The sequence below is a fragment of the Eurytemora carolleeae genome, unplaced genomic scaffold, assembly GCF_000591075.1.
Source record: "Eurytemora carolleeae unplaced genomic scaffold, Eaff_2.0 scaffold124, whole genome shotgun sequence".
NCBI classification, from domain to species: Eukaryota; Metazoa; Arthropoda; class Copepoda; order Calanoida; family Temoridae; genus Eurytemora; species Eurytemora carolleeae.
Genome location: NW_019396953.1, coordinates 1 through 20,963, shown reverse-complemented (window position 1 = coordinate 20,963; position 20,963 = coordinate 1). Strand labels below are relative to the sequence as shown.

Here is a 20,963-nt window from a genome sequence, read left to right as displayed (position 1 = left end):
AGCCTAAGTTTCTCCGAATGGGTGGTACTCTTCAGAGAGAACTGTGGATATGATACTATTATGTCGACTAGTTGCGCGAAGCGTCCCAACATATTCAGTGGGGCAAAACCTAATGCTAAAAAAAGATAAGGTTAACCCTCATATCTAGGACAAGAATTAATATAAAACCCTTGTCTTGCAGTGTATAACCTGGCTCTTGTTGAGAGGATGGGGGAACCACCCTGTCTTGCTTCAAAGTTGAACACCACTTCCTCTTCCCCCCCCCCCCTCCCGGAATTTTCTTTTCTTTTTTATGTTTGCATTTCTTTCTCTTTTCTAAAAGAAAAATAATACAAAAAAAATTTACCATTTTTACTTTTTAAATTATTACAAAATTCAAAATCAAAAAAAAATGCTTCCGGGAGGATCAACCAGATATTACAAACCAATTTATTCCTTTTGCCTTAACATTTCAACTATCTCAAACCTGAGGAGTGAATTGTGGCTAAATAGCTTGAGGAAAACGGTAAGAATAAAACCTCACGCAATAGAGTTTCCTTCAAAAAAAAAAGATTTTTTTTTCGACCTAGTTTACTTTCTTTTTCATGATAAATTCGCCCAAAAATAAAATGTCCAACTTTATATCTATCTTATCTATACAGAGATAAAGAGCATGTACATGAATAGACTGCAGTAGACTATAATTTAATTTTACTCTTTGATAGTATTTCAAGAATCTCTACTATCTTCTTACTCAAAATCGAAAATCGGATTTAAAGTTTTCAACTGTCAAAATTTAACTTACTTACTCTTTGATAATATTTCAAGAATCCTTACTGTCTTCCCAACTGAAAATCGAAAATCAGATTAAAAAGTTCTCACTGTCAAAATCTAATTTTATTACTCTTTCACTGTCAAAAATTTAAACTGGATTATCATGTTTCTGAAATTTAAACTTGAAGTGATTTAATATCAAGTATATGTAATTAAAATACTTTGTTAAAGCCCTAAATCAAACGGCCCTAATTGCAAAAATTCAAGTTTTTCTTTATGCTTAGTTAAACAGAAACCTGGACCCAACTGACAGCCAGACGGATCCCGGATCTGGTGATCACGGATCTACACCTCACAACTGATATATAACGTTAAACTGAAACCTGGAAGATAAATGACTACGAGAATGACCTCGGATCTGGCAAACCTCAGAGGATCTGGCGGACCTCATAGCCGCACCTCTCAACGAAAAATAACGGTAAAAAACATATTTCCACAAGCCTGGCAGATTCTTATCACTGAATTTTAAATTTTAAATCTTTTTTAGACAGAGAACAGGGGCGTGCACATGGATCACATTGGACTGTAAAGGTTTAAACCCTATTGAACCAAAACTAATGTACTTGCTAAGAAAAAAAATTTTCAAGATTTTAAATTATCCTCAAAAATTAAAATCAACTTAAAGTCTACAATGTCAATTTTATGAATTTAATTTTTAAAAAAATGTTTTTTTTATTTTTGATTTTTGCTATTTTTGATATTTCTGATATAAAAGTTTACTACTGGAACCTACAAACTTAATGACCCCACTTTAAAAACTCGAAATTTAACCCTATTTAATCGAAGTTAAAAAAACCTTGTTTTTCATTTGCTATAAGTCCTGCTTTACACAGGTTAATATCATTTTTGTGCGACCTCAATCTTTCTATTCACCTAATTATTTAATTAATTCTAATTTAATAACCTCTTTTTGTATTACTAACATACTTTTCTGTATAAATGACCTGAATATTTAAATTAAACATCATTTTCTTCCCCAAATAAGTAATGCTACAAAAATCGTAAATATTCAGAAGTATATATCTCTCAGCAAAATCTGGTCGTATTAAAACGGCCTCGCAAAGATCTTATATATCCAACCTTAGCCTTTTCTTTTTTTCCAATTTAGTACTTACAATTAATTTTTGTTTTAATTAAAAACTATTTATTGATAATGTTCCGAAAAATATCTCTAAATAAAGAGGACTTGAGCTAAGATCTGAATTTTTCTCCTCACTCAGAATTTTCTTTTTAAAGAAATTAATTTTCTCCTTTACTAATTTAGTCTGAGGGAACTGTAACGCCTCCCGAACTGGCTAGCATTGATACAAAAATTTTATTTAAAATGTATCCGTAAATTAACTCCTATATAATTCTCACAAAATATATGTAAACAAGTGTGATATAAAACTGTCTTATTTAATCCATGTGAACTATTTTGTACAATTTTAAATAATCTCGATACGGAGATAATAAATATCTAGATCACAAAAAAAAAGGAATTCAAGTTTTAAACAGATCAAATTCAGCAGATACGCAACAAATCTCAAAATTAAGATAACCCTGAGGAATTTTAGCTTAGGTACGCTCTTATTAGAATTTGAATATATTACAGAATTTCCACCAATGGCAGTGCAGATCATTGTCACGTGATACAGACTGTATATTCCTATACCACATCTCATATATATAAGTTTTGGTATACCGTTGGCACAATTTTGTATAAGTTTCTCGAGACAGGAACATCAGAGTCCATGTAAACAAAAACTTCTATAATTTATTTTTATTTTGTTTAGAAAGCAGAAGATGTTCTCTAAACCTACAATATCTCTGACAGAGATTTCTACACTTGAAGACGGTATTGGATACGTATAAATTTATTTTTATCCATTCTTTTATGTTTTTTTCTTTCTATTTTTCTATTTTTCTACTCATTCATGCATAATCTATCTACACTATCTATATATATCTATATATCTATATTATCTATAAATAAAAAATTGTTTGTCAATTATCCTAAATCTATTTATCTATGTTGCATCATAATTTATCTTTCTATCCATGCATTTATCTATTTATTTATCTATGTTGCATCATAATTTATCTTTCTAACCATGCATTTATCTATTTATTTATGTTGCATCATAATTTATCTTTCTGTCCATGCATTTATCTATCTATCTATGTTCATTTATTTATCTTTTNCCCCCCCCCAAAAAAAAAAAAAAAAAATTGAACAAAATTCTAATTTCCAAAGGAATTGAGTCTTTGCCACAAACTCAAAGGACTGAAAATGAGAGAACAATTTTAACGGGTATTTCAGGTCATTTATTCAATTCATTTTTCGTTGTACCTTTCATCCCTTGATGCTTTTATTTCATATCAGGAATTTCCTTACGGGGGCCGCCCCCCCCCCCTAGATCTATTCATCTAGAAATTTAAATATATACATTATTTATAAAGTCGTAATCTCTTTATTGTTTGTTTGTATGTCTGATCATTACTCAGGAACCCCTAGATAGATTTGCCTCTAACTAATTGAGTCTTTGCAACAAACTCTGATTTTCGAATCTCTATATATTTGCAAACCTTAGATATTTCAAACATGGAGCCCTGATAGATTAAATGATGTAAATTTGAAATATCACAGGTTTACACCATCATGTTGCAAAGATATGGTAATATAATTTGAGTTAGTGGCCAAACAATCAATTCCTTTAGATTGGGGAACTCGGTGGAACAAGGGGAATGTTCTTAGCTTGTTATTAACAAATTTTAGTTGAGTTGGTTGGATTTTATTGCGAAAGTTTACTTTCCAGGCAAAGGCTTGGTTCCTAGAATTGAATAAGAGTCCTTTTAACGTAAATTTGTATCCATGGACTTAAAAATACTAATTTAGAAATAGGAGGATGGATTGAAAAGATAAAAGCTTCGTTGCTCGGTCTCTGGAAGTATGAACAGATCACCAGGAAAATATCTTAATACAGAACCAGTTTTTTATCAGAATACCTAACAAAAATATCTTTTTTTTTGCCTTTTACCCTTCATGTCAACTAACACTATTATTGTGTACCCATCTAAGCAAAACCTTTAAATATACCTGTAAACATACCTTACAGACTTTAAATAAACTTATTTTACTTTTGGGACCCCTTCATCTATACTTTTATCTTGTAAAATTACTTTTTTTAAATAGATAAATCTCTAGGTTAAAGTTAAGACATTCTTTGACTTGAGTGGAATGATGACCATCTGCAGAATATTCAGAGACTTTAAATCTCTTCTCTAACAATCAAACAATTTTGCGGATAAATCAGAAATAACAAGTTTTTTTCACAAATTGGTAGCATTTTCATTTTGTTTTTTGTAATTGTTTGAAAATGTGTTTAATTTTAATCAGGAAAAATGACAAATAAAAAATTGTGAAAGCTTTATTAATTGCTGGCTCTAAGGAATAGGAAGTTGATTGTTAAAGTTCATTAAACGTTGCAATAAGATATCTATGTAACGTTACCTTTTTGTTGCGCTTTAAACTCTGGCAAAAATTTCCTAATAAAAGCCAGAAAATCAACATAATTGTATGAACATTTATTAAGTATAGTAAGTTATATAATTCTATACATAGTTATAGTAAACATTATTGTAAAATGTGTTGAATAGCTCCTCTGCTATAGTTCTGACCAGTGTTCAGTGAAATAGTTATGCATTCCAAAACATTATTGTAAAATGTGTTGAATAGCTCCTCTGCTATAGTTCTGATCAGTGTTCAGTGAAATAGTTATGCATTCCAAAACATTATTGTAAAATGTGTTGAATAGCTCCTCTGCTATAGTTCTGATCAGTGTTCAGTGAAATAGTTATGCATTCCAAAAATTTCATCTTCATATCTTGAATAACTTCTAAAGTGAACATGCAGCCACAAACAATTCAGGTTTGTGTTTATGTACAAATGCATCAAGATATTTGCCAATCCTTCTACTCTCAGTCATGTATATAAGATGAATATTGTTAGCAATTAACTCTTCTATTTCATCATAACTAGCCTTGAACACCACACCTCCCTTTTGCGCTATAAAACTCCGAACTGAACAATCTGGTTCTAGTTTTTCCTCTAAAGGTGGAAGTCTCTGTCTTCTCAGTTCATCCTGGAATAGTTTAACTGCTCTATCAGCTGAACTAGTTCCATCTCGGGCTAAAACATATTTCTGAACCTTTTTCTCTAGGAGTAATTCCACAAGCTTTCTGTATAAAGTCGGATTATGCAGCTGTGCTTTAATTGTAAAATAACCTTGACCAGACTCTTTTATACTAAGAGGCTCGCTATGCTCCATATATGGAACTATAAGATATGTAGTACCGCGAAGAATTCTGGAATCTTGGTCAAATGTAAACTTTTTAAGAAAGACAATCAAGGTAGTACACTCAATTCCTTTTGCACGATTATAATTCGTGATTAGACATCCTTCTTTTGTCTCACCAAACTCAGCAAGATTCTTCTCATCTCCCCTTTTATTGTACATGAATTGTTTTATTTTCTTTCTGTTAAGTTCCTCAAGAAACCTGTCGGGGTCAAAACCGTTATCTTTAAGACAAACAAACTTTCTACTCCTTTGACAAACCTCATCAAGTATTTTACTGTAAAAGTCATCTCCAGTATTGAGAATACAAACTGGTGAAAGGCCCAGAACTGTGGTCGGTGAAGCACCATTCATTTGATTCTGACTAATCGCTTGCTCATAGCCATAAATTGAGGCAGTGTTTCTCATAACACTTTTTAAGTGTAAACAAGTATATCCTTGATCTTTGAACTTCTCTGTTTTTATATTGCAGCGAGGATGCAAGGAAATAATGATCTCTGCAGTTTCAGTCTTAGCTGAGACCATACCATCATCATTAGTTGTTTCCAGTGATATCTCATCACTATCAGTTATGAAGTCATTTTTAGCTTTAGAATCTGTAAATATCTGAGCCAAGGAACTTGTTGCACTTAACAACAGATGGCTATAATATTCCATATCATCCCCATATTCATCCAAAATAAAGGATAGATTTTCCTCCAGTTTCAGTTTCTGGATAAATCTATCAAGCACATCATAGAAATTCTCCAATTTAACATCAACCTTCATGAAACGGCAAATTTCCAGTGCACTGTAAAACTTACAGTTAAGTCCAATTTGTTCAATATTTTTTCTCATAAGAACTTCATAAATCGGAGGAAGTTCTATGTAACCTTCATTGGGGAGCAGGCAGGATATGAAAACAACCTTTTGCCCTTTATCTGACAAGAACCTCATTTTTTCAGTCAGCAACAGAGTTTTTCCTAAATTAAATAATTAACAATTTCCATCCAAGTGATTTTTCTGTGATACAGAAATTAAAAGATATATTAGAATTAGAATTAATTTATGATCAATCATACAAACTTTACAAAAAACGAGGAAAAATAATTGTTTACCACTTCCAAATTCCCCAGATATGATACATCTATGAACATCTTGAAATAAGAACTGTGCTTGATCCTGGTTCCAGAAGAGTATGCTGTTCAAGGAACCAACAGGAGCTCCCTTCAAACTAGAAAACGTAACTGAGGTTTTTGAGGAAACTGGATTGGTAGACACTCCAGCACTTATATCTGGTGTTTCTGCTCCAACAAGCTTGAGTTGAGTCTCCTGAATCAAATCCTTTAAAGAAAGTGACATTGTTGATGTTGGCTTGGCACAGTTTGCTGAAGCTAAAAGAATCTTAACTAGTTTCACATAAGATTCATCAACTTTGACCCTGTCACCCAACTTCCCTTTAAGCAAATCCTCCAAGTTGCTGTAAATATTCAACTCTTGCTTTGAAATGATCAATCCTTTTGGGTTTCCAGCTAGAAATGATTCCCATCCTTTTACCTAAAATATTTCAGTTCAAATGCAAAAAATGTAGAATTTAATTAAAGTTTGTTAATTCTTAGGAAACATATCACCTTGGTTTCGTTATCAGCCATAGGAAAAGCTCCAACAGGTATATATTCCCAGTCTTTGTACTCATCGCCTCCAATTGCATCTAGAACTTCATCATAAAATTTTTTTCCTTTCTTTAACTGTTCAACCCATCCTTTTCCTCCTCTGTTACCTGCCTTGACCTCAATGTGGACAAACTTCTTAAATTCAGCAAAGATGAAAAAGAAATCAAATTCTTGGTTATCTTTAACTTCAACATCTTCTGTACCAGTAAACTGGCGAAACATCTTTACACGGTAGTTATGAAGGAGAGCTGTTGTTGTTTTTAAATTTCGTTGTAGATATTTCCAAACGTCATATTCCGCATCAAATCCTGCATAATGAGTGAGAAATATATCAAACAGGGTCTTTTCCTCCTTAGACAATGATTGTGATGTTTCTTCTAATATTGTTGTATCAGTTGGACACTGTGTTTCAAGTTCTAAATCTATTTTTTCATTTGGAAATCTGACACTGACTTGAGTGAGGTCTGATGGAAGATATTGGTCTGCAAACCAGTTAGCAACTTCCAGAAGTGTACACTCCTGTATGTCTCCCCCTCCTCTAAGATGTTGAACTCTTCTCTCTACCAATGAAGGCATAATGTTGGGAACTGTTCAGTGATGTTTACAAATCCATTTTGGCCACTGAAACATTTTGAAAATTTGTATAACATTTTCATTAAGAATTTTCTCTTTTTGTTTGAAGAAAATTTGTCTAGTTTCTAATACAGGGTGTCTCTGAGTTAAAATTCTCAATTCTATCAATTTAAATTTAATTTTTTTTGAAAATCTTTAGAAAAGAGACCGAACACATTTTCGAATATTAGACCTACTTTTAAAGGTTTAAACGGCATTTAAGAGACACCCTGAACATATTGGGGAATTATCAAATAATGTAGTCAATTAGTTTTACACATAAGATCCATAATTGTTCTTCATTTTATGTATATCTGTAAATCTCTAATTTTGAATTGTTTTAATGTACAGGATTACAACTTACAGAACTTTTGTGAGGTAGAATTATTAAAGTCCTCCTGATCTGTAATTATTACAACTTTTGCTCGTTTTCACAAGAAAAAAATCATAAAGTTGGAAAAGACTGCTGTTGCAGCTTTATCTATATCATCTATATAGTTTTAGAAGTTCAATTTATTCTTTGAAATAATTTATGAACATTCTTTAAGTAGGGAGTAATTAGTTCACTTATTATAGAATTGCCTAGATATATTCTAGATTTCTAGATTATTCACCTTTTTTAAAAACTGAATTATTTTTCTTCTGTTTTCTCCTTTATCTTTGTTTAAGAACTAATGAAACAATAGTATCCAATAAACGTCAAAACGTCTGAACTGATCGGGCCCAAATTTGTTATGAGCCCTTGCTTGACCCCAGGGAAGGTTTATGGATGATTGAATTTTCACAAATATGCCTCTAACAAAATTCGATTTTTTGTTTGACAATGTATTCAAAGAGAAGATGTTCACAATTGAAATAGGAGATCCAAATTTTTTTTATAATTATAATTTTCTAAAACGGAGAAAAGTTTCGCAAACCATTTTTAAAAATGCATTAAAAAATCTAGTTAATATTTGATGCAGGTAAGTTGATCCTGGAGAAGATTGTTGATCATATTCAACAAGTATCTGACTGTTTAAACAACAGCAAGGTAAATAGTTTAAATCTCTTTTTACAGGATTTTATTTTCTTAAAAATTTGAATTCATCATTTTTTATTCCACAGTAGGGGCGAATGTCATGAAAGTCCATTATGGCGTTTATAAGATTGAAGCAAAATAACAAGCAGACAAGGCACACATAATTACTATCTGTACATCTAAAGTAGTAATCTTTGTTTGTCTGTACGTCTGTTTGTTTGTAAATCCGATAATAGTTCATGAAGCCCTTTAGTCAATTTGCCTTAAATGTTGATTTGGAAGTTGGTAGAACCTGCAGGAATGTTTTTAGATTGGTTTTAGAGTTTAAAGTTGGCTTTTAACTGGAAATGCTGGGTTTCAAAGTAGTCTATATAAAAAATATATGATTATGTTGCGTATAGCCGGCCAAACGGACTGAAATTTTGTGTGGACACTCATGGGTAGCCTCGGAGTGTCTAAAAAAAATCAAAAAATTTGTTTTCAACATTTTTTTTCTTCAATTTTTTTTTTACATTTTTTCCACGGGCAACGCCGGGTCCTCCAGCTGGTATAGAATATGGATGGATCTTGTATACAAATATATACAATATTTAAACTTTTAATTAATATATTCTAGATGTTTGAGGAATCTGCCATTCAAGTATTTTCACATCTAGAAGTTCTCTTTCAATCAGTTTGGCCCAGGTTCTTTCTTTTTAGGAATTAAGCCTTTGCAACAAACTCTGATTTTTTAAAACTCACATCTTTGCAATCCAATGTCAAAGGGTTTACACCATCAAGTTGCAAAGATATAGATCTTTCAAAATTTTAGTTGGAAGCAAAAACTTTCTTTACACCAAAGCAAGAATGTTGTGATTTTAAATGACCCTCCATTGAAAGAGTGGCACACCCGATTCACAATGTGGAAGATATCGTCGTTTTTAATTCTGACCATTTCATCCAATACTTCTTCTGCAACAGAAATCCGCAATTCAGTAATATAGAGAAACCATATTGGAAAGTGATTAATTTTTCAGAAGAAAAACATGGATATCTCATGCATTATTGTTCCGACAAATCTTTGTATTCAAACGGACATGTCAATCTATAAACTAATTGAAACCATTTTTTAGTTTTCATAAAACAGTGCTTCCAGAACCTCATATTCTTCCAAAAAAGAAGTAAGTATTTGTTATGATCAAAGATATTAGGGATAAAATATTAATTTTGTTAAGGAAAAATGGAAGGGGGTATAGGTTGCAACCTTAACATTATAAGGAGTTTTTCGCGACCTATATGAGTTTGATGTTACTGTCTCGAGAAATTGATACATGTGGCAACGTTATACCAGAACTTGTGTATATGAGATGTTGTATTATAGGAATTAAAGTCGGGTTTTTCGCCCCTGTAATCCCATTTAGTAAATCTCAATTGCAAACCCTCAGAAATGAGATTGGATCTTTTGTGCGAGGGAGTATGAAAACTACAATAAACACGGTATATAATGCAATACATCAAGGAGGCTTAGGAATGATTGAGATTGAATCCTACATAAACGCGATCAAGGTTGGGTTTTTTAGGAAATCAATCAATAATGACGATTTTTGGGCAAAAGAAATTCAAAGTTTCAGAATATCTGAAGATTTCCCGTTTCATTTTAAAAACTCAATAGCAACGAACACTCCTTGTGGAGAATTATCAGTTTGTGTTAGGACATTTTGTAATGTTTTCTGGTCGACGAATGGTAATTTTCTTGACATGAGAATCTTTGATAATGACATAGCAAGATTGGAGTCTGGTGAGAAATTAAATATAAATCATTTCAGAGAAAATCTTACACCGGGAGAATTCTGAGCGATTTATCAAGTTTAGGATAAAAACAAGCGAAAAAAGTAAAAAAAATTGAAAATTATTTTTTGTTAAAAAATTCAGTAAATTTTTAAGAAATAACCTGGATCTGGATCCATTTTTTTCCAGTGCGAATCCAGGATTCGGATCCGGATCCGCATTATAATTAAATGGATCCTAAGCACTGTTTATTTATAGTTTCACTGTTCAATCTTGTTCTGGATCTGATAGATTTTTGATTATATTATTTTTAATATTTGTCATTTTTGTTTTCTAACCTGACAAATGTCTATATTAGACATTGATTAAATTGTTTGATGAACCTCATAAACCCAAATTATTGTAATGACTTGCTTTTCATATTATTGTGATTTCATATTGTGTCTTCTTATGTCTATATGATTTTTTTACTCTATTTATTTAAATCTTACAACATAAATTCAAGTGAAGGGTTGGAGTTTTTTGTTAAGCAACTCTTACATATAGAATACAAAATGGGATCAATAATCTTAAAACTTGAAATTCCTTTGATAACTTTTAAAAACTTAAATTACGATGTTTTTGATAGACTAAGATTAGAATGGATTTGGAGTATGTAAAATTTACATATTGGGAGGATGAGGAGATTAAGGTAAACTAGGATTAGAATGTATTCTGTGTATGTAAAACCTACACATTGGGAGGATCAGGAGATTAAGGTAAACTAGGATTAGAATGTATTCTGAGTATGTGAAACCTACACATTGGGAGGATCAGGAGATTAAGGTAAACTAGGATTAGAATGTATTCTGAGTATGTGAAACCTACACATTGGGAGGATCAGGAGATTAAGGTAAACTAGGATTAGAATGTATTCTGAGTATGTGAAACTGACACATTGGGAGGATTAGGAGATTAAGGTAAACTAGGATTAGAATGTTTTCTGAGTAGTTGAGAACTACATATTGGGAGGATCAGGAGATTAAGGTAAACTGATTATGGAATGGATATTGATTGAGCTTAAGTGTCAATTTATTAACTGAACGGCTTGGGAACCTAGCGCTGCCAAGGTTACTAAAAGTTACTCCCTTTTTATATCTCAATCTATGGTATTTTGTTCGTAATTGTAGTAGTGTCAGTATGGATCCGTAGCAATTTTATTTTTGAGTTTCTTTTGAGTAAAGTATCACAATGAACTAGCGTTTATTTATTTTGTTTTCCTAAAAGTCTTTTAGGTACTTTTTGGGGAAAGCAACTAATAAACAAATAAATATTTTAATAATTATGCCTTTGACTATTTTCTCTCTGATGAAAACAATGTCATTTTATTAGTTTTGATTACCCCAAGTTTCTAATGCAAGGATAGTTAATTGCTTTCGCGTATACTCTGCGTACATATTGAAAACAGTTCTCTCTGGGCGGAATTTGTAAACAAGAATAGATGCATCAGTGTTTGTTAAGTATCCGAGGAAGGTAAAAGCATTTAATTTTGATAATTTTGAATATTCACATAATCAGGACCAAAATATTTCATTGATTATTTATGTGAAAGATGGATCCCATGTAAGGCTTCGACATCCGTCTTGTGTTTACATTACCGCCCAGAGACAGTACACTGCGGTACAAAAGATGCATACACTTCTGAAATGACACCTTGCATTATAATCTTGGATTACCCGGAGTAATCTTTAGTTTTTTCATAAGTTTACTATTATGACAGATAAATCTGCAGTAAAAGGAGAAAGAAATTGGCCAGCTTAATGAATTAAAAGAGCTTTATGGAATTTTGTTTGTTTAATTCATTTGTACCCTAGGCTGCAGTTAAAGTTGCTGTTGAAGAGATGGGTATAGAAAATCTTGAATATATTCACGGTTCGTCGGGATCAGAAGAAGATGAAGTGGAGTCTGAGAATCTGATGGATGATGACATCATTGAGGAGATGGAAGATGAAAATATTGATGAAACTGGAGAGATGTCTGAAAAGGAGGAAATCTTGAGGAGTTTGGAACTACGCTTCAGGTTTAGATATTGTTACATTTTTCTCATGCATAGGGATTCAACTTTAGGAAAAAAGTTTAAGTTTCTGCCACAAGCTCAAATTATCCAATCACTATATTTTTGCAACCTGATGGTGTAAACCTTTGATATTTCAAACTTAAGATTGTTTTATCTAACAGAAAAGCTCTGCGACATTATGTCGCAAAGATAAAGTGATAAGAAAATCATAATTTATGACAAACAAGATTTTCTAGTCCTTGTTATCCCTTATCTGTACTTCATGCAAGACGGCTTTTGCAAAAATTTCATTTTTTTTAATTGGAAAAAAGTGGCATTGAGACTACAGAGGGTTATAGCTTTTTCCTAAAAGGTTTCCTAAAAATCTGTACTCAAAGGAATTGAGTCTTTGCCACAAACTCTGATTTTCTAAACACTATATCTTGGGAAGCAAATGTTGCAGACCTTAGATATTTCAAACTATGATTTCTGTTAGATCAAATAATCAGAGTTTGAAATATCAAAGGTTTGCACCATTGAGTTCTAAAGATATTGAGGTTTAAATATTTGATTTTGTTCCAAAGACTCAATTCCTTTCTGGTTGCATAAAGTGAAGTAAATCAAAGTTCTTGTCGTCATTTAAATTTACAATCGCTTAGATTTTAAATAGAAACCCTTACTGCAGTGGTTATGATCAAATTTAAATTAGGAAGCTCTTTTTACACCGAAAATATTCCTGTAAAACCTCAAAATTAAACTTACAGTTCACAGTTCATACTTCAGGTTTTCTCGTCCGAGCCACATTCTCCTCAATTTCTCGTCCGAGCCACCTCAAAATTCTCGTCCTTTTAATATTATTTTTTTAAGTATCTCATCCTCCCAGATAAAACTATGAATCGGGCCACGTTAGGGCATTAAAGAAATATCGAATTTTTGTAAATCGAAAAAAAAAGTTTCAGTTGAATTAAAGTTTTCAAGTTTAATGTCTTTAAAAATGTTAACAATTTTTACGCGCATTTTTAGATATTCCTGGTAAAGAATGCCGCAAATAATTCTGAGTTTTAAGTTTTACCTAAATAAAGTTTGACATCATTCTCGTGGGTTTGAAGGTTCCAACATGATGCAATCATTGCAATACTTCAGTCTATCCATATTTTAAGCCCTAACGTGGCCAGATTTTAAAAAAATAGTTTTATCTTAGAGAATTGGAAACTTTTTAACACATAATAATCGAAGGACGAGGATTTCAAGGTGACTCGGACGAGAAAATGAGGAGAATGTGGCTCGGACTAGAAATTGATGTGGCGGGCCTTCCTTCCCTCCCCTGGTAACAATATTGGTATTTGATATTCACGATTCCCATCTTTGAGGTTAAAATGGAACACAGTTTTGTGACCCATATTTTGAGAGTAGAACTCTAACTTAGAAAGCAATAAATCCACTAAAATACTGTACTTTATAGCGACGAGACTTTGAATGAGATTGATGAAACCAAATTCAAGGATTTAGTTCTTCTTTTCAGAGGTCTCATAGAGATTTCTAGCAGCCAGGTAAATATTTTCTTCACTGGGTTTAAATTTATTGCAATTAAATCTTTGACAGGGGCATATATTACTTAGAGGTAAAATTTATCTTTAAAGTTTTTAGCACAAACTCGGATTTTCTAATTCAATATCGTTGCAACCCAATGTCGTAGACCTTTGAAAATTTCAAATTATGAATGCTGTTAGATCAAATAAATATCAGGTTGCAAAGATAAAAGGATTATAAAAATTGAATTTGTGACAAAGACTGTATCCCTTTGATTTTGAAAGTTATTCATACTCCTTGACTTCCACACTGATATTAACTTTGTGTCCAAATGTTATTATGAGGAAAAATTGATTTTTGTAAATTGGAGGATAAGCAAAAAAATGGATTTTAATTAAAAAGATTTTTTTCTCCTGTATGTGCCTCTAATGGGTATTTTTCAGGGAGTAAGGAATAGGAGGGAGATATAACTGACGCGGTTCGCCCTACCATATGATTATACATGCTTTGCAGACGGGTACGGGTACATTTGAATAGGAAATATTTGTCTAATGTACATTTACCGCGTATACAATAACCTATTCTGAATATTTCATATACAAATGGAGTACCCGTCTGCAAAGCATGTATAATCATATGATAGGGCGAACCGCGTCAGTTATATCTCCCTTCTATTCCTTACTTCTTGGTATTTTTAATTACAGTTTCATTCTCCACAAACACTATTCAAAAATAAATATATGTGTTCAAAGAGTTTGTTTAAGGTTTTTTATCGTTAAATTGGAATTCTTACAAAGAAGTAAACAGTTCAAAAATAAATAGATAATTAAAGAGGGGGGGGGGGGCTAAAATGCTGAAAGTATAAACCTCCACAAAAGTCTCTTTTGCAATCATTGTAAAACGAGTTATTTGAATATTGTTAAGATTTCTTATTTAGAAGCTTGATCTATTATTAGGTTCAATAGAAAATTCCAGTTCTTATTTTTAGGGTTTAAACGAGTTTCTAGAACAGAGATTAAGGTGAGCATTTTTGAATTTTTGTATTTTTTTTGTATCTTATTCTATCTTATTGTATCTTATTGTCTTCTATTGTATTTTATTTTATCTTATTGTATCTTATTGTATCTTATTATATCTTATTATATCTTATTGTATCTTATTGTATCTTATTGTACTTTATTGTATCTTATTGTATCTTATTGTATCTTATTGTATCTTATTATTTCTTATAATATCTTATTGTATCTTATTTTATCTTATTATATCTTATTGTATCTTATTGTGATTGTAAACATTTTTTGTTGATTTTGAAAAATATCTCAATTTATTTTGGAATTTGTCAAGCAAATGAAAAAAATTGTTGCAAATTTTCTTTTCTTTTTTAAAATAATTTTTGCTAATATTTTAGGAAGTATATTTTATCCCAACCAAAAACTTATTTTTTCTTCAGGGATGACAGTATTGTAGAGTATGTTCTAACCTTTATCAATCGTCTAGCCGTTTCCAGCGAGGCATTAATTCAAATAGAATATAATCCCATGGTATTTATTTCCCGTGAAAATCACCGCCCCCCCCCTCAAAATAATTTGTTGATACTTGAGAGGTGATTCTTTATCTTCTATCTAGAGATGTTGAAAATATCTTGTGGTTTGCTATATATATTTGCTATATATATATATTATATATCAAATGCAAACAAACTTCTGTTTTCTTCATATTTGCAGTAATTTATTTAGAAAACGTATGTATTTCCCATTTTGTGCCATTGTTTAGATTTTTAGGAGATTACTCTAAAATGTCCTTTACCTATGATTTTGTTTATCAATGAATGAAAGATGTGTTTCGTAAAAACTAAATTTCCAAATCTGTGAAATATTTCTAGTTTCAAATGTCCTTTCAAAGAAATGTTTCTATATTTAACTTCATGAGTATCGTTAATTAACTTCGGGCCAACCACTCAAAACAACCAACCCTGGTTAGGCGGGTCCAAACTGCATAATAAATTGTGATTGCATATTTTTAACATCTCTTTCTTTGTAGTTGAATAAAATTATGAAATATGAAATAAACTTGGTACTTTATGGTCCTAAACAATCGGGAAAATGTTTCAAAAATACTTCTTTTTAACTTTATACCAAATTAAGAAGATTGTTAAAGGCTGTTGAAGATGGAAAACCTGTCTATTGAAACAAGGAAAATATATATATTTAAACGGACTGTAAAAATTAACCCTCTCTATAAAGATTCACAAAAGTACCTGGTCTCAAAACCTCAGATTCTAGCAAAATTATAACCTTAATGTTCTATTGTGGTTTCTTTTCAAATCACGGGGATATATGCAGAAGAAATTAGAAAGGAAGTTGACTTAAATCAACGCTTCTGAAGAGTGAAAAACGATGAAATTTTCTTCTTATTTTGCATTAATTTATCTGGCATTTAAATCTATATATAATAATAGCTTGGGAACCCAGCGCTGCCCAGGTTACTAAAAGTTACCCCCCAGCACTAAGACGATTTTATTGGGAAACTAAATTTTTGCTATGGAAGTAGACCCACTCAATTTAGACTTTAAAAACCAAGATAAGAACATTCCCGTGGGCCACCCGAGTACCCCAATCAAAATTTGAGGCAAATTGGTCTAGGTGTTCATGAGTTATGATCGGATAAACCAAAAACAGACAGAGATTACAACTTTATAAAGATTACTTCAAACCATGTAGGCAGTCCCTTAAAAGAAAATTACTGATATTCCTAAATAAAAAATAAGATTTCATGGAAAGTAAAATGTTTAAATTCATATGTTTCTGATCAGTTCCAGAGTGGAAGAATTTGTACGAGGGTTTGTGGAAACTAGTCTAGAGGAAAAATTTAATTTTTTTTTTAATTTATTATCTTCATAGTTTTCATAATATTTTGTAAAATATGCATATTGCAGCAAAGGAACTGAGTCTTTGCCACAAACTCAAATTATATAATCTATATATCTTTGCAACCTGATAATGTAATTTTTTTGATTTTTCAAACTTAGATCATTTTAATTTATAGTTTGAAATATCTAAGGTCCACGATATCGGATGCAAAGATGTATTAGAAAATCAGATTTTGTTACAACAGCTCAATTCCTTTAAGGCTAAAAGGATCAACCGTACCTAGAGATCAACTAACCATACCTTGATGTTCAACTTTCCAAACCTAGTTAAACTATCTGTACCTAGTTAAGTTACTTTTTGATATTCCCAAATTCCAACAATGAAAAAAAATTTATTTAAATTAAAGGACTTGTATGATTACCCGACTCCAACCCGTGAGATTGTGTTACTCTGTTTGGTAATCTTCTCTCAGCACTATGTCATTGGTAAACTTAGTATTCAAATTTTTAAAAAATANAATTAAAAAATCCCCCCCCTCCCCATTTAAAAGTCATTAACTGTCTTAAGCCGATAAGTTCAAAAGTGAACTTCAAACATCCCCTATAATGGCTAGACATGGATCCTATGAGACATTTTTATGGTGTAAAATTTAAAATAAGAGTGTATAAAGTCGTTTGTAATATTTCACCAGTTGTTTCAGTCAGCAGAAGAAACGTTTTTTACAATTATTAAATAGACTCTGTTTAGGAACATTTTTCTTAAAAGAATTTATTAATGAAAGCTAGTGTAGGACCGCGGAATCGATTATTTCATTATCATCAATACCTTTCCTGTTTCTATACTTGTATTCGCAGATTTCTTCAAAATGTCGTCTTAACAATTAAAATAAAGAAAATTTCCAACAAGCGACCCATGGGCTGAAAGAATTTGCATAAAACCTTCCGGTCTAAAAATTGTACACCGTAAAAATGTCTCTTTGGTATAAAATGAATCCTAAAGTTTTTCTCTAGAATACTGCACTCATGCACCTCTACCCCTAGTAAAAGTAAATTCAACCTATATGAAGCATAAAGTCTGACCGTGTCAACCTTGTTGCAGCGGCTAGTCCTGTCCATAGAGCAATGAACAGTATAAACTGGGACCGGAAAGGTTGACCCGGCTCGGAAATTTAAATGTACTGCCCGTGCACTTTCAGATCAGCTCATTTTGAGCAAGTCTCTCCCTTCAAGTATAAATTTGATGTCAACAATTAATATGTGACATTTATTGTATATAAATAAAAACTTCATAAATATACTGCAGAGACAAATACAATTAACTATTTTAATTCAATCATATGTTAAAATTATTTACTTAAGAGAAAGTAATTGAGTCTTTGCCACAAACTTTGATTTTATAACCCCTTGATCTTTTAAGCCCAATGACGCAATGGCTTAGATATTTCAAACTATGAAATCTGCTATATTAAATAATATAAGTTCGATATATCAAAGATTTACAAGATCAGGTTGCAAAGATTTAGGGATTAGAAAATTTTAGTTTGTGACAAAGACTCAATTCCTTTTGGGAATTTAAATAATTCTTATATCTTTGCATCCCAATGTTGTAGATCTTATATATTTTAAAGTGTTATTCTGTTGTATTTAATAATCCAAGCTTAAAATATCAAAGGATTCCACCATCAGGTTGTGAAGATACAGGAATTAGACTGTTTGAGTTTGTTATATGCAATTTCTTTATCGTCTTTTTAGACAAAAATGCGCGAATAATGGGTTGGTAATATTATTTATCTGTATTCTTATTTTAAATCTTAATCGAACCTGAGCTCTGTGATTAAATGCGAAGCAATTTTTATCTGTCAAGGCATCTTATATATATATATATATATATATACTTTGCTTGTCTGCCTGTTTGTTAATTCACCCTGTATACCGAGTCCATTAGCGCCTGATCCAATCAGGGTTTAGTCATGTGTTTGGTGTCTATTCTGGAATAATTTCTTTAAGAATATTAATTTTCTTGAATATTGTCTTTGATAAAGACAGCGAATTTATTTAGAAAACGTATGTATTTCCCATTTTGTGCCATTGTTTAGATTTTTAGGAGATTACTCTAAAATGTCCTTTACCTATGATTTTGTTTTCAAATCTTTGTATTCAAACGGACATGTCAATCTATAAACTAATTGAAACCATTTTTTAGTTTTCATAAAACAGTGCTTCCAGAACCTCATATTCTTCCAAAAAAGAAGTAAGTATTTGTTATGATCAAAGATATTAGGGATAAAATATTAATTTTGTTAAGGAAAAATGGAAGGGGGTATAGGTTGCAACCTTAACATTATAAGGAGTTTTTCGCGACCTATATGAGTTTGATGTTACTGTCTCGAGAAATTGATACATGTGGCAACGTTATACCAGAACTTGTGTATATGAGATGTTGTATTATAGGAATTAAAGTCGGGTTTTTCGCCCCTGTAATCCCATTTAGTAAATCTCAATTGCAAACCCTCAGAAATGAGATTGGATCTTTTGTGCGAGGGAGTATGAAAACTACAATAAACACGGTATATAATGCAATACATCAAGGAGGCTTAGGAATGATTGAGATTGAATCCTACATAAACGCGATCAAGGTTGGGTTTTTTAGGAAATCAATCAATAATGACGATTTTTGGGCAAAAGAAATTCAAAGTTTCAGAATATCTGAAGATTTCCCGTTTCATTTTAAAAACTCAATAGCAACGAACACTCCTTGTGGAGAATTATCAGTTTGTGTTAGGACATTTTGTAATGTTTTCTGGTCGACGAATGGTAATTTTCTTGACATGAGAATCTTTGATAATGACATAGCAAGATTGGAGTCTGGTGAGAAATTAAATATAAATCATTTCAGAGAAAATCTTACACCGGGAGAAACAAAATTGGTTAGAAAACTAAGATTCATCAACCTAGTTGACATACTCAACAGCGATACTTTCTCAGAAAATAGTCTAACGTTATACCTTGGGTTCCGACCTAACTTATTGGAATTATTTTATCTAAAATCGGTGCATAGAAGCGTGAAGAGGCAGTTTTCAATGAACAAAGACAAAGTTTGTACACCTATCGTTACCTTCTTTAGGAAAATAGTTAGGGGCAGTGTTAAGATACGAAGGATTATGGATAAGGTTGAGTCAGAGTTCGGGCCGACGCCTGGCTTGCGTAAGCGAGTTGCCCTAACAAATTACATAAACGCAAATCCTGAGAGAGATTGCAACTTCTATAAAATTTTTAAGATCTCAAAGTTGAAAAATAACCTACGTAGCTTTATTTTCAATTTTACATCTCAGACTCTATATCACAACGCAATGATTGCACACTTTGTTCAGGATCACAACCCCTCATGTCAACCGTGCGATTTTGGAAAACTTAGACCTGCACCGAGAGAAACTATCTCCCATATTTTCTGGGATTGCCCAAAAGTTTACGATATTCTAACTGATTTAAACCTAATAATATCAAATGGGGTACTATCTCATGAAGAATTAAAAATTACAATTTTCTTAGGCTGTAGCAATCCAATATCCTATAATATCGAAACAACCAACATTATTTGCTTTATAGTCATGTACTTCATATTTTCCACAAGGAATAATAGACGAATTTACAATACGATCAAATTAAAGAAATTCATCTCTTTCCACACGTCTAGAACTAACAAACCCTTGTTTGTCGAATATTGAAATTGGATCAAATTTAAGCTTTCTTGCTAAATATAATAACAACTTTATTAATACCGGGCGGATGACAATAATAATTGCAACCTCCCTAGTCTTGCCAAACCAAACCATTACAATACTACTCATGGCTAGTCAGCCATTTTGTGTGAAACTCAATAAGGAATATATATTCGAATTACAGTGTAAGCTTTGCGTACGTTATACCAAAATTGAGCCATTAATAGTTTTTAAATCAAGATTCCTTAAGAGTCCATCCTACAAGGATAATTCTGACGAATCGTGTTACACAAACCTAAAGATGCTTAGGAACCCTGCATTACATCTTTACGTTAATCATAAAAATATAACCTTCAATGGAAAACTTTATTTCGTCCTATTTCTGGACAATCTGAAACAAAACGTAGCGTCCTCACTGGAACGCAAGAAAAGTAAATCCTTCAAGGATATTTTTAATTTATTTGAAATTTTTGTTTCAAAAATATATGTCTTGAAAAAGAAAGAAAAATACACCACAACTCAAAGAGATTGTGGTGATTATCGATCCGTTAAGGATACCATTCTCCCAATGAGTGCAGGGAAAAATATAACAGCTGATTCCGCTCAGGAAT

General features: G+C 31.8%; 3 protein-coding genes and 1 long non-coding RNA gene across 5 annotated transcripts; 3 read left to right on the top strand and 1 right to left on the bottom strand.

Moving 5' to 3' along the window:
* Window positions 1-4,365: 4,365 nt before the first annotated feature.
* On the bottom strand, window positions 4,366-8,053 carry LOC111710454 (uncharacterized). The gene is made up of 4 exons (XM_023484549.1): window positions 8,029-8,053; window positions 6,761-7,423; window positions 6,248-6,686; window positions 4,366-6,112 (listed from the first exon to the last, which is right to left on the bottom strand). The coding sequence occupies exons 2-4, from the start codon at window positions 7,376-7,378 to the stop codon at window positions 4,692-4,694; spliced, it is 2,478 nt and encodes an 825-aa protein (XP_023340317.1). The 5' UTR covers window positions 7,379-7,423; window positions 8,029-8,053; the 3' UTR covers window positions 4,366-4,691.
* A 321-nt stretch (window positions 8,054-8,374) lies between these two features.
* On the top strand, window positions 8,375-9,589 carry LOC111710470 (uncharacterized). Its single transcript, XR_002767056.1, has 3 exons — window positions 8,375-8,444; window positions 9,049-9,116; window positions 9,545-9,589. It is a non-coding gene; the product is annotated as an uncharacterized LOC111710470 (long non-coding RNA).
* A 1,200-nt stretch (window positions 9,590-10,789) lies between these two features.
* Window positions 10,790-15,387, top strand: LOC111710462 (uncharacterized). Of its 2 annotated transcripts, XM_023484560.1 has the most exons (6): window positions 10,825-10,865; window positions 11,201-11,225; window positions 12,053-12,258; window positions 13,697-13,784; window positions 14,753-14,784; window positions 15,215-15,387. In XM_023484560.1, the coding sequence occupies exons 1-6, from the start codon at window positions 10,840-10,842 to the stop codon at window positions 15,369-15,371; spliced, it is 534 nt and encodes a 177-aa protein (XP_023340328.1). In that variant the 5' UTR covers window positions 10,825-10,839; the 3' UTR covers window positions 15,372-15,387. The 2 variants fall into 2 exon arrangements, with proteins under 2 accessions (XP_023340326.1, XP_023340328.1); XM_023484558.1 differs by lacking the exon at window positions 11,201-11,225 and having other exon boundaries at window positions 10,790-10,890.
* Window positions 15,388-15,799: 412 nt separating this feature from the next.
* On the top strand, window positions 15,800-17,119 carry LOC111710461 (uncharacterized; the record flags this gene model as incomplete). Its single annotated transcript, XM_023484557.1, is given in 3 exon segments — window positions 15,800-15,957; window positions 16,577-16,625; window positions 17,041-17,119. Coding segments are annotated over 3 exon segments (154 nt in total), but the record flags the coding sequence as incomplete, so codon positions are not given.
* Between the last annotated feature and the right edge of the window lie 3,844 nt (window positions 17,120-20,963).

Coding starts and splice junctions, on each gene's coding strand:
- LOC111710454 (XM_023484549.1), bottom strand. CDS start 7,378: ATGCCTTCATTGGTAGAGAGAAGAGTTCAACATCTTAGAGGAGGGGGA. Junction 6,687..6,760: donor TGGCTGATAACGAAACCAAG/GTGATATGTTTC, acceptor GAAATATTTTAG/GTAAAAGGATGGGAATCATT. Junction 6,113..6,247: donor ATCTGGGGAATTTGGAAGTG/GTAAACAATTAT, acceptor TATTTAATTTAG/GAAAAACTCTGTTGCTGACT.
- LOC111710462 (XM_023484558.1), top strand. CDS start 10,840: ATGGATTTGGAGTATGTAAAATTTACATATTGGGAGGATGAGGAGATT. Junction 10,891..12,052: donor GGGAGGATGAGGAGATTAAG/GTAAACTAGGAT, acceptor TTTGTACCCTAG/GCTGCAGTTAAAGTTGCTGT. Junction 13,785..14,752: donor TAGAGATTTCTAGCAGCCAG/GTAAATATTTTC, acceptor TCTTATTTTTAG/GGTTTAAACGAGTTTCTAGA.